The sequence below is a fragment of the Bombus bifarius genome, unplaced genomic scaffold, assembly GCF_011952205.1.
Source record: "Bombus bifarius isolate JDL3187 unplaced genomic scaffold, Bbif_JDL3187 scf7180000008197, whole genome shotgun sequence".
Taxonomy (NCBI): domain Eukaryota; kingdom Metazoa; phylum Arthropoda; class Insecta; order Hymenoptera; family Apidae; genus Bombus; species Bombus bifarius.
The window spans coordinates 594,863-608,049 of record NW_022884504.1 but is presented as its reverse complement, the minus strand read 5'-3'; the positions used below and the strand labels follow the sequence as shown (position 1 = coordinate 608,049).

The window sequence follows — 13,187 nt, the reverse complement described above, 5'->3', positions numbered from 1 at the left end:
AAGTACTTGAAAGAAAAATGTCCCGTTAAGACAATAAAATGCAATGATATAATCAGTAAATCTTCTTACTGAAGAATTTATTTCTACAATTCGTTAGTAATTCTATTTAACATAGAGTAATATCGCTATAAGCAGTGATTATCTTGAAGAAAGCATAATTAATCGTATATATAATAATATCTTAAAAATATATAAGATCTTCTATAACTCTAATGCGATCTTCCACTAACTTTATCTATAATCGCTTGAGTTAAAACTCTCCCAGCAAGATCTTTAGCTATATTAGTTAACTGGTCTCCAAAGTTAGGCTTTTTACTGGCAGGTGGAGGAGGAGGCTGATATCCTTGCGGATATCCTTGTGGATAACCTTGCTGATATCCTTGTGGGTACCCTTGAGGATAGTTTCCTTGGGGTGGATATGCCTGTGGGTAACCTTGATTATATCCAGGATAGTAGTTACCATATGGGTTAGACTGGCTAGGATATCCAGACTGTGATGGGTATCCAGATTGTGAAGGATATCCTGACTGTGAAGGATATCCAGAATTGCTTCGACTAGCCTGACTAGGATATCCAGGATACGCGGCATTAACCGAATTGGCATTTACCCTTTTAACACCTTCTTCGTTCGTCCTGGAGCTGCCAGGGTAACCGGAGCTCGCTGGATATCCTCCAGAACTGGAAGGATAACCGCTCGATCCTGATGGATAGTCCGAACTACGCGATGGGTAACCAGATCCTGATGGGTATCCCGAAGAACTTCTCGAAGGGTAACCAGACTCCGAAGGGTAACCGGAAGAGCTTCTCGAAGGATATCCGGATCCTGATGGATAACCAGATGAGCTTCTTGAAGGATATCCAGATTCAGAGGGATAACCAGAACTGCTTCTCGATGGATAACCGGATGAGCTTCCTGATTCAGATGGGTATCCCGAACTTCTTGAAGGATAACCTACAGAGCTATAAGGATAACCTGACGAACCACTGGATGGATAATTGGAGTTCGAAGGATAACCAGAGTTACTTGGATAACCGGACGATCTGGTTGGGCTTTCGGAGTTTGGTTGACTTGCGGAGAATGAATTGGAATTTTTGGAAGAATCAGAGCTAGGATATCCGCTTCCAGATGGATATCCCGATTGCGATCCCTTTGTCGACTGAACGTCAGACGCAGAAGAGTCCACGTCGCTGGCGCTTTCTCGTCTTCTGACTATCTTGTTGTCACTATCGAACTCTGCGAACAATTCGTTATCTATCTCCTAATTTTTTAGAAATATTCTCTTCCGGTTTGTGCCCCATGCCATGCCGAGTCCAACTTAATTGTTATCACACGTCTGTGTTGCACAAGCAGCCTTGCTGACACAGTCAATATCGCTATCAATGCCCGAGCAACTGTACCATTTGAATTAGTATGTTATTAAACTAACTATAATGTAAATGTATTTTAATATCGTATATGTGATTGAATTATTTTTTTATCTTGATTATTCGTTTCTTGTTACTGTTTGAAAGCTAGGCTATGCAACGAGTAATTCAGTCATGCAATTTCATGTGCTTGTACTTCTATTTGTCAAAAGTGTTGAAGGCTGTAAGTGTGCTATTGCAATAAACGATTCACATAGATGTGTCTCGACTTTCTAAATGCGTGGAGTATTTTAAACAATTACATAATCTTATTTATAATTCATTTTATTGGCATCTAATTGTTGTATTGTTTTATAAAGAAAATACATTTCTGGAATTACTTAAATTAAGACCATCCATAGTATGCTGAAGAATTACATATATTTATTACATTTGTTCGTTACATAGGAAAATGTTTCAAATGCTTGTTAAGTACTACACATTTAATAGACCTATATATCATAACAACTTAATAAAAATGTATCGCACAACCGTAACATGGCACTGTAATGAAAGAAACCACAGTCATTCATAAGATAATATGACACCTACAAAACTGGAGATAATATAAAATTAAATTAGTTCATCGTCATAATTTAGGTTATTGAATAAAAGATTAAATATTAGAGAATTCAGAGTAAATATTTTAAAGATAAGTACTTCTTTATCGACAAGATATCTCGTATATCGACACTAGATACAAAAAATGGCACAATTTGGACATTTTTTTTATATAATTTTTTCTTTATATAAATATGGTATGTCTTGCGATATAACTGCAGCCTCTAGTGTAGAAAGTAAGATGCGATCCTAAAGCGAAAGCTAAACATAAGGTAAGTAAGTTATAAATTGACAATGAACTCCATTTAACCAAAGAATCTCCAAATTCGGTTTCCCTGATCATCCACAGAGGTATGGGTATCGTAATAGCCGTTACCACTTTGCTGAGTACGGCTCCTAGGAGTAGTTACACCATAACGATCATTCCCGAACAAACGGTTAAAAATAGAACCACTTCCAATAGTGTTTCTGGATCCCGAGTTACCGCTGACTCTTCCACCGTATCCACTGGGAGGAGATCTCGGTGGTGGAGTAGGTGGAGTTGGTCTAATCTTTCCTGGTCTTGGTGTTGGATACACTGTCACATTGAAGAGTGGTAGTCAAAAGCTATATCGTACTTAAAAGTCAACTAAATTCAACGCACACAATATATAAGCCGTTAGTTAATGTTAGAAATAACGATTATTGCGTACCAATGTTATGATGAAGTTATCTCTCCTTAAACATGCATTCTAATAATTGTTAATTCGTTTACACTTTGTACTTCCACTCTTCAATTTTGGGCATCAATTTATTTTTGACAAGTAAAAATATCAATTGCCTGTGTTAACTCTTAAGCCTTTAATGGATATTAATAAACCTGTAGCTATAATTAGACGAAATAAAAATAAGTAAATGTTTTAGATAATGTATGTATAATAAAATAAAAGTAAATTAAATCGAAGTAAAAATTAAAACAGAAGTAGATATCTTAAAAGTAGATATCTGGAAATCGTAGTTTCTTTTGAACAAAAGGGCAATATAAAAACATCGTAAAAAAAATGCTGAAAGAAACGCTGATAAAAGTAAAATGACTATCCGCCAGCTAAGAACTGTGACCTACAAAGTACTTCTACGTCGCACGCTGAAGGAGATAAGAGGTGTCAGGGTTCGACACGATAACGAGATCAGTCGGTGTTTGCTACGTCTTCGAGAAATTAATCCTAAAGCCTGTCCCAGGCGACTGCAGCTTAATGAGAGCAGATGACAGGTAGTTGTAGTAAATCTATGAATTTGATAGAAATCGTATTATTTTTATTCCGATTCAACGAGTTCGCACAATAGCCACTGGTTTCATATATTTGTCAATGTAGAAATAATTGTATGTGTATTATAAATATACATCAATGCAAATATATCGATTTTATTAATGCTAAGAGAAATTATTTTTCGGACGGCAAAAATATCTGGCTCATCTCAGTACCTAATTATGTGCATTGTGTAAAAAAAGGAAGATAAAACATTCACGTGACAATAGTTTGTTCGTTTAAAGAGAAGTGAATAATTTTGTTCGTCGATCATACTCAGAATATCAGGTACCAAATTAATCGACTCATTGCAATCAGCGTGCTTGAGGAATTGGTCAACTTACATGCTTGATGACATATTTCTTGTTTTTAATCTATCGCTGGAAACATACATTTTGACAAGTTGTAAAATCATTGTGTACATCAAAAGAAAAAAATAGGTTATCAAATTCTGAGGTAGAACACGAGTAAAAAGAGTGCATCAAATGGAAGAACTTTCACCTCAAACAGCGTGTGACTTTAATCAGTCAAATGCATTTTCAGCACCCAACATGTTTGAAAATCTTATTCTCTACGGAAAATGTAATTATATTTTCTGCGTCTCCATTAATCATATATGCATTACAAAAAGAGCGATTACTGGCTGAAAGACACATTGGAAGGCACGTAATGCATCATAGTAAAATATCAAATGGTAACTACAATTTTAAGAATGAATCTTTTATAAAGATAGGAAAACGTTGAGCAAAAAAGAAAAATGATAGAGAGATAATATCTTAAACAATAATTCCTTAAAGCATCTTATAATTTCATAAAGCATTTTGTAATTTTTGTATATTTTTTTCTTTTTCAAATATTATTCTAAAAGAAACAACAGAAAGTAATGAAATAACATTACTACGACCTGTTATTGAATCTTCTAAAGATATTAATTTACCATAATGTATTTTTAAATGATGGAAATGTAAAAAATAAATTAGTAGCAAGAAAGAGACAGATAAAGAAAGAGAGAGAGAGGAAGAATATACATTGAATTCACTAACTTCAACATAAAAATATCAAGAAATTATACACGGTACACGCTAAAAAATTTCTCTAAGTCTACTGGACGAAAGTAGTGAAGGTACTTATAATCTCTTTCCATAGTTACGTGTACATATTATAAATATATACAATTCCACTAAGATTTCTCTATAATTATGTATATATATAATTCAATATTGATCAGACAAACAAAAGTTTGCCGCCCAAGATTTGTCTATTATTCAACAATATCGAATAAAGCATTAACAGACACTTAGAACCCAATGCGCATGTAATCATGATAATCTATTCACCAATACCATGATAAGACTTGCTGAATAGATAATCATTAAGGACGGAGACTGCATGATGGCGTTATTTCTTCGATAACCAGAATGCACATTATTGTGGTACATACGATTCTGATTAGGATAATTCGCATTGGGATAATTCGCATTAGGATAATTCGCAGAAGGATAATTCTGGTATCCGGGATATTGTTGAGGATATCCTGGCGGCGCTGGATAAGCAGGTTGTCCTGGATAAATAGGATAATTGGATTGACCAGGTTGTCTAGCGGGATAGGCTTGTCCAGGCACTGGCATTCTGTTGTGCGTTGGATACGGCGGATATCCTAAATCTTGTTGCCGATTTCCTTGGTTCGATGAGGGATAAGGCGGATATCCGCTGTTAGAACCGCTGTTAGAAGCGCTGTTACTGGGATATGCTGGATAACCCAAATTGCTGCCAGAATTCACTTGATGGTATCCTCCTGCTGGATCAGCAGGAGCCGGGGGTGCATTAGCATTCGCGTATGGGTTCGAATTGCTAGCGCTGTTGCTGGTCTTATCGTGATTCTCGTCGTTGTTGGTTCGCTGTCCGTTTACGTAAGAAACGCCCGCTGAATCGTATCCTGAAAAGATCGTCCTCTTCTACGTCGTATTTTATCTCTGGGGTATTCCTCAATTATAATCAAGGAATTTTAAAAATCAAATCAAAAATCAGACAGAAAGAAACGAATATTGTCAAAATATGATAGGAGCTTCATACTAAAAACGGGAGACACCTTGATTACAACTACGTGAACGCATTCCGACTAAAAACGTTTCGCTAAAAAAATTGAAGATTTTTAGAGTGACACGCTTTAACGGAATTAGTCGAACGAAGGTGCTATGCGAGAATTCTGAAAATTGTGCTGCGTTATTTTCATCCCCTGTTACGTATGCAAAGATAATTGGAAAGCGTTAGAAGTGAACGTTGAAAAGATCCATGCTACATGCTGAAGCAATCCTGCGTTGAAACTATCGTAGAGAAAGTTAAAAATATGTCGTAATTCATAATATTCGTTTGTACAAATAATTAACTTCATTATTAGATAGTGAAAATTGAATATGATTATACAATGAATAGTTTCAGACGTCATTTTATTTTTGTGTAACGAAGAAATTTTAACGCAACTGCATAAACCACGCGTTCGAAATCAATTTCGCTAACAACTAGAATAATACACTTTTTCTTTCCTTCTTCGACAGGATGTTAAAAGTTTATACGTTCGAGAGCAATTTCTTCAAAATCCTATAACGCTACGTGAGTATACGCGCATCTATACGTTTGCGTGTAGGAAGAGACGATAATGGAAAGGTCGTGTTCGAAAAAGTTAAGAAGAGTAAAAAATCTGCCATACAGGTTCTTGGGGTTTGCCACCTTACGTTACATCCCGCTCTACACTTACCGATATGTCGAAAAATTACGGAAATTCTATGTTTTTAGATGCCATTTTATTTCGAGAGCTTTAATTCTACTTCATAAGAAATGGATTTTATCGAACTGTTGCACTTACATTTAAGATATTTCATATCTTAAACTATAATATGCAATAAAAAATCTTCTTACAAAGGTGTATTGTTAGAAAGATAAATACTGTGAAAAATCAGCTAGACTCGTAAGATAAAATAAATTTTAATAACGAAGATTCGTATGGAACATTACGTATGATATTTAAGGCCAAGAACACCGGAAGTTTTAATGAATCCAACACGCGTGACTGTAATTTGCACTCGAAACGATTCACGGTCTTATACGTTAATAAAGAACGATGTAAATCACGTTTAGTTTTGCTTCAAAATTAGTTTCAAAATCTAGTTTCAAAATTTTAAAGCTGAGATATTTAAAACCATCAAATGGATAAAACTCGATGGAATATTCCAACCAATTAAAAAGTTATAAATTTCAACAAAGAAATAATTCCATTCATTTTATAAAAATATGCATATATGAAAAATAGGGGAAAAAGCCTGGTATAAAGCTTTGTTTTTACCGCAATGGAGAGAGGATTACAACAGCTTAAAGTTCCATTAGCAAATATAGAATGAAATTATTCCATAACTCTTATATAATATCGTATTACAAGTAAAAGCGTTCTTTAATACCTTAATGAACTATAAGTTAATAAATCACATATAATAATACATGATTAATTGCATATATTTGATAATTTCAACAAAGTTCATAAAGTTTTAGATAAAATGTAATATTGGCAATCCATTTAAATCAAATGCAACAATTTTTGCCAATATTGTATTCTTCTCTCATTTGCGTGATTCAATTTCATACATTTTGCTCGTTGTACCTCTGACATGCACTTAAGTTTTCATGCTAATCAACAAGCGTGTACGCATAATCAATCACAGTAGTAACGAATAAAAGATGAAATAATTTAAACACTCACCAACTGCCGTTGATTTTTTCACGCACGTCGGTGCATCATTTTCGGTTTTGCAGTATTCATTTTCCCCGCATATAGTGCTTGCGCAACTAGCACCTACAAATAAGAGAGATTAAATATTTATTTTGAATCCCTCGCATTTTCAGTTCACTATCAATCGCGTTGATAGTATGGATGATATTTAAACGATAATAGGAAACAGCGACCAAAATGATAAATATAGTTCTCCTTAAAAAAAAAGCAGACAACGAGATCGATAACGATGCATTTAGGTTCATCGGATATTATACGTTTCGAATATGATAGTACTGAAGTTAGAAATGGCTAACTGTATAATAATTATGAAGTTTGATAAACGCGATTAACCGATGTAATTTATTTTGAATTCATTAAAATATTCAAGTACTATTTATTAGTATTATCGATCATAAGGCGAACAATTTCGTATGCAATTGGTCAGTAACTTACACACAATAGATTAAAATTTAATGAGCTTGTAATTGATTGAAGAGTAATGGAGCTATCGATAATTTATGCACCGAAAGGGGTTGAAACGTTCACGTTACACACATTCTAATTCAAAACACAACAGACTATATTTGATTAGTAACATATTCCAAACACGCTTCTATGCATGAATCATTATTATATCCTAAATTCTCTACACTTTAATTTCCATTGATACGACGACAAGTATTCATTACTGTGTATTCGCGTAATACGTAATTCGAAATAATTGTGCAGTATTCGTTACACGACTTCGTTAATTGATAGGAACATCGATACGTTAATATCTTCATTTCGAAAATGCTGTATCACTACAGGATATATCATTCGCAAATCAAAAATTGCATTAAAATGAATTTCGTTCGATAAGAAACGTAATCGAATTAAAATCATTGATTATCATTTATGCAAAGTTAACAAGAACCGCCGTCATCAACCCCGATTCAATCGTGCAGAATTTTATTCCTCTTCCCATTTTCCGTGTCCCGTCTATTCCTCATCGAGATGAGACAGGAAAACTGTATTTATGGATAGGTCAACAACATTCTTACCGCCTGGATGAGCTTTTGCACAAGTCGGATAACGACCGCAGTTATCTCGTTGGTAAATTGAACAAGGATCCTCGGCCATCACGCAGACCTCATCCCTCCTGCAACCGATGTCCTTGCATGTCCTTCCATACTCTGCAAACCAGAGAGTAACCCCTCCGTGAGTTTTCGTTTAGTGGCAAAAGTTCCAGTAATATACCATGATCTCGCAATTGGATATGGTTCGTTAAAAGTTCACTCGAAGAAAGGAACGTGTTATAAATGGAATCTATACCGGAGACTCTGATACTCCTGATCAAATGGCTTGTACGGAAGCTTTAATTTCGGGTCGCGCGAAAAGTGCACGTAAACGATGCGTACTTCGCCGAGAAGTACCACCGTTATATATTCACAGGATTGTGGGTTTATACTGTAGCACAAGAAAATGTACTTCTGGAACTTTTTGATGCCATCAGCGTTCCTGAAATATACACGATAGGTCTACGAAGTTTCAGAACTGATTTTATTTTTAAGTACTATTTAAACCATCTAGAGACTTTAGCAAACTAATTAGCAACGCGTCTGAATATGATGTATGCGATGTTTTATCTATGTAATCAGTAGAGTATAAACATTTATGGAAATTTATATTTTCGAGGACACACCTGACACTGAACAAATGAAACTTAGATGTTCGATGTGATGTATATTTATGTAACTATAAAATATTTACTATAGACAGACCATCTGATAGAGACTGGTCGCAAAGCACAGTCCTTCAGATTGTTTTATACCGATATATCACTAATGACGTTAATGTAGTTGCCAGTAATTATTTGTTGCATAGATAGCTGTTAAAACTTGTTTTAAGGACATACACGCCTAGATGCCCGGCCATGTAACGTGGAACTATTAAACAGAGTAAGTATATTTACATTTAAGTGACTTTAACTCAATATCTCACATCCTATGCAGAGTTCCACTAAAACTTCAAATAGAAACTGAGCAACTGAGTAACTGAAGCTGCTGTTTAGTGAATAAAGTATAACTTGATAAATAATTAAATATCTATAGTCGGTCAATTCTGTCATTTCTTTAGATCAGCGTCCTTGGCCACAATTAATAATTGTATGATTACGTATTCAAAGTACATGGTCTTGGTATTGTATTACTTTTTATATTTAGCCTCAACTGTTAAGTTTTGCTGGTTCACAATTAAGTCTTGACTTAAGCCTTGACTGTTGACAATTGCTGAATTGCAAATGAGCGATTAGGTTCTAAAAATTTATATTAAATGTTTTCAGATAACGAATAATAATAACGAAGCAATATAAGACGACATTATTCCAGACTGTAACTGTAATAAACAAATCGAAATGTAAATTAAGTAGAAATTTTGGAATTCTTTTCTCGCAACTTGAATCAATATTCACAAGAGCATAAGTGTCTTTGCCAATTTCATTTGACGCGGTGAAAAAGCTCGTATATCCGCATTTAGTAAATACTAGAGGAAACGTTTCTTGCAGTGAAAATACAACTTCCAGCGCACATTTACCTGACGTTATCCAACCAAGCCTTGCATGGGTATAACGCTGCTAATCGTAATTCTATTCAAGCACCACAGCGTCATCCCCATATAACCCCATCGATTCTCAATTATCCAGCAGCAAGGGAAGGAGAAAGAGGATAGAAAGGGAGAAAGAGAGAGAGAGAAAGAGAGAAGCAGCTGCCGAGTTAACGCCCAGCTTGGTGTTATCCACCTCTGCCTACGTGTTGGGAAGATACGAAGAAATGGAATAAAAGGATGGGCAGCTAGAAAGAGAATATTAAAACTAGGCTAATGATCCTCTCTCTAATTGTCCTTAAACGTTTGTCATATCCAAGAATAAAAGGGAGAATGAAAGAATCGTAGAAACAATAGAGGTATTATATATATAGGCAAAATAATTCTCAAGCAATGCATGATATTATGTGATAAGACCGACAACTGTAAATTGTAAGGAATTAATCGAAATACGTTAATACAGGCGGCAAAATGATTCTCGAAGTGATACACGGTGTTACGTGATAACCATGGAAATAACGATAATTATGAAAAATAAATTGAGACGGAGTGAACAGCGCTCCAATTCATCTTCCGTGAAAATGAAATGTACATATGCGGTTATAACAGTCACATTTTGCGTAAATATCAATTCAACGGTAGCAATTAAGGTCCAGTAATTAATTATATCAATTTGGTCAAGAGCATTGGGGCTCTGATCAAATAATGACATATTGGTGATAACGGGTACTCCTTATTTAATATATGTATTACGTTTAACGAAATAAACGTAGAAATAGAAATGTATATGAATAAGATTACTTTTTTTATAATGGCATTGCAATGAATATATTAGGAATATATTTCAGAATATATTTTGAATAGCGAATCAATATTAACAAAAAGGTTTTAATCTCGGTATTTTTCTAGCCATTTAAGAGAACTCCATTTTCAACATTTCATTTAACTCGCAAAAAAGCTTCACAGGAAAATTAAGAGAGAAGTTCTGGAACAATTTAAAAATTACTCCAACCAGTTATAATAGTTATAACATCCCTTTTAACAGAAATGGTAATCTTTAACTTTAAAACAATCGTTTTAAAACGTTAAAACGTTAATGAATCGGAAATATACCTATTAATCTTCTAACTATTCTATACATATTCTATACATATGTATTATTTAAGCCATTTGATTGAGTAGTAAGATTGTCAATTCAGCGGAAACAATTAATGAGATATCTTTGTTTCTGAAACGAATTCGGATATATCTAGGAAAATTGTTTATTGGCATGATTTTTCTCGAGACGCTTGTAATAAGCTTCTAAATAAGCTTGATTACGTAAAGCTTCTAACAGGAAATTATTCTTATGCGATAAACAGGAATTGTGAAATATATTTCCAAGCCAACGTTAAAGTGTTATATTCTTGGAAAATCCAATACAGGGTCCTATATCATCCAATATAATCCCAATAATAAAACAAAAATTTGCTCGTATAAGTATTTTCAAAGATTGACCATTAATAATATAAACATGGACGACTAGAAATAAATAGTTGAGTTTAGGATTCGAATATACATGTCATTAAATCTCTTGGTTCCTGTCACGGTTTCTTCTTCCTTATTTAACAAGATTACGAAGCGGAAAAGGACAAAGACGACGATTACGACGAAGGTCGATGTAATTACATTGGTCGAGTTAGAGATTAAAAACGATCATTTGTTTCCATTAAGCCCACTTAATCCCGATCAAACGAAACGATTGGCCATTGGCAATTGAATTGCAACACCATGATTTAAGCTGGCTTGTAATACCACAATTACAACAAATTAGCAATTTAAACAAGTACTGTAGAAATATACATATTTAAATTTTAATCGATATTTTATTAATACGATATATTTTATATATTATTTTATTCATTACAGAAATTTATATATATCTGAATTAAGAAAAAGTTTTTTAAAATGGTCTACTTAAATTTATTAAATTTTTACTTACTAGTGTATGAGGCTGCATCGGGAACCGAAGTAATAAGTAAGAGTGTCCCCAGAAGGATACCCAGTATAGAACTGGACAACATTTTCTGTAATTAAAAAAATGTTCTTCTTTCAACCTAATTTTATACGTAGATTTAATTATTCTTTGGTCGTTTTAAATTATATTACTTTAAGTACTATAATAATAAAATTATTTGATAAAGGGTTGATTAAAAATTAATACGTCATAATGCTATGTGTAATATTGTGTAATATTTTATGGAGTCTTTACACTATATATCGCCTAGGGATAGATAAACGTCACGCAACGTACAACGTATTTCCATGTCATCAGACGTACATTCAAGACAAGTACGTACTTACAAAATATCGAATATTTAATACTGATTTAATAAAGAAATGTAATTAGAGAAATTCACATAACATTTATTCCAAATAAACTGCAATCATAATATAAATATCTCGTGGAATTTTGCAGAATTATAATAATATAACTATTTTCTCTACTCTTTTTATTGATTAAAAAAACAATAAAAAAAAGTTTATAAAACCAGAAGACGTGTCCAACATTAAAATTAATAATGGACGCCAAAAGTATTTTATCAATGATTCTATTCTATTAATTCTAGTAATAGAAGATGTTTTGGATTTCTATTAAGGTTCTATTAAACAAATATTAAATAAAGAATGTTCACCAAGTGATAAACATATCAAAGCTGAGAATCAACGTTTAGTGTTAATTTTAGATCACAAAAGTGAATAATGAAAACAAAAGAATAACTAGATTTACAATTTCAGCGGTAATTACAGGCAACATATAACCTAACTCAAGCAGGTGTTCTATTCCTCACCTGTCCTTGTCTCACTAGTCTCACTTTTTAACCTCACTCGTCATATCTATCCTTGTACTCCTTAGTATAGGAATACCTAACCTCAAACGCATCAAATGTAACACGTACTTCTCGAGTATGCATAACAATTGAATTAAATTGCCAACAATTTAGATCTTAACACTAGAAAACACATTGGTAACATTGAATTTGCAATCTTTTAATCCATTGACCTTGCCAAGCCATGGAGAAACCGTAAATTGCGTCGTTCGTTTCTACGTGGCACATCGTTCTACTCGGTTACTTACATCACATAATTAACGCGAAGATTCTTAAAAAGACACAAAACAATAACGTTATATGAGGGAATGATGCAAACTTACCACAAAATCTCACTCACTATATGCACAAACGTCTACTCCAACGCGTAGTCAGTATAACACTGAACATTCGGTGAAATGCCGTATCGTTACTGACCTGACGTTGGCGTGAGTCGAACGAAGATGGACAATAACGTTACACGCGAGAGACAAGGAAAGAAAGGAACTCCGAAAAGGAGACTGATATAGCGTCAACGTGACGTAAAAGGAAATAGAATATGTTGAGCGTAAATAATCGCTTTAATGACCACGAGAAAGGTAAAAAAGATACGATCTTCAAAGAGAGAGGCTTCAATTCACTTTCGAGAATAATTTTTAAACATGATGTTGAATGTAGAACGAGAATTTCTATAATCATCATGGTACTTTGGAGATATTTATTTAAAATTTCTTAAATTCT

The 13,187-nt window shown here is 33.8% G+C and overlaps 1 protein-coding gene across 1 annotated transcript; it reads right to left on the bottom strand.

The window, feature by feature from the left end:
• Window positions 1-47: 47 nt before the first annotated feature.
• Window positions 48-12,946, bottom strand: LOC117209945 (trithorax group protein osa-like). Its single transcript, XM_033452419.1, has 7 exons — window positions 12,791-12,946; window positions 11,579-11,663; window positions 8,058-8,189; window positions 7,003-7,095; window positions 4,573-5,187; window positions 2,274-2,542; window positions 48-1,259 (listed from the first exon to the last, which is right to left on the bottom strand). The coding sequence occupies exons 2-7, from the start codon at window positions 11,658-11,660 to the stop codon at window positions 210-212; spliced, it is 2,241 nt and encodes a 746-aa protein (XP_033308310.1). The 5' UTR covers window positions 11,661-11,663; window positions 12,791-12,946; the 3' UTR covers window positions 48-209.
• Between the last annotated feature and the right edge of the window lie 241 nt (window positions 12,947-13,187).

What these genes read in the sequence shown, in the direction of transcription:
- LOC117209945 (XM_033452419.1), bottom strand. Translation starts at nt 11,660, where the DNA reads ATGTTGTCCAGTTCTATACTGGGTATCCTTCTGGGGACACTCTTACTT. An exon ending in TGCAAAAGCTCATCCAGGCG is followed by an intron (nt 7,096 to 8,057) that starts GTAAGAATGTTG and finishes TCTTATTTGTAG; the next exon opens with GTGCTAGTTGCGCAAGCACT. An exon ending in ATTGGTGAATAGATTATCAT is followed by an intron (nt 2,543 to 4,572) that starts GATTACATGCGC and finishes TCAATGTGACAG; the next exon opens with TGTATCCAACACCAAGACCA.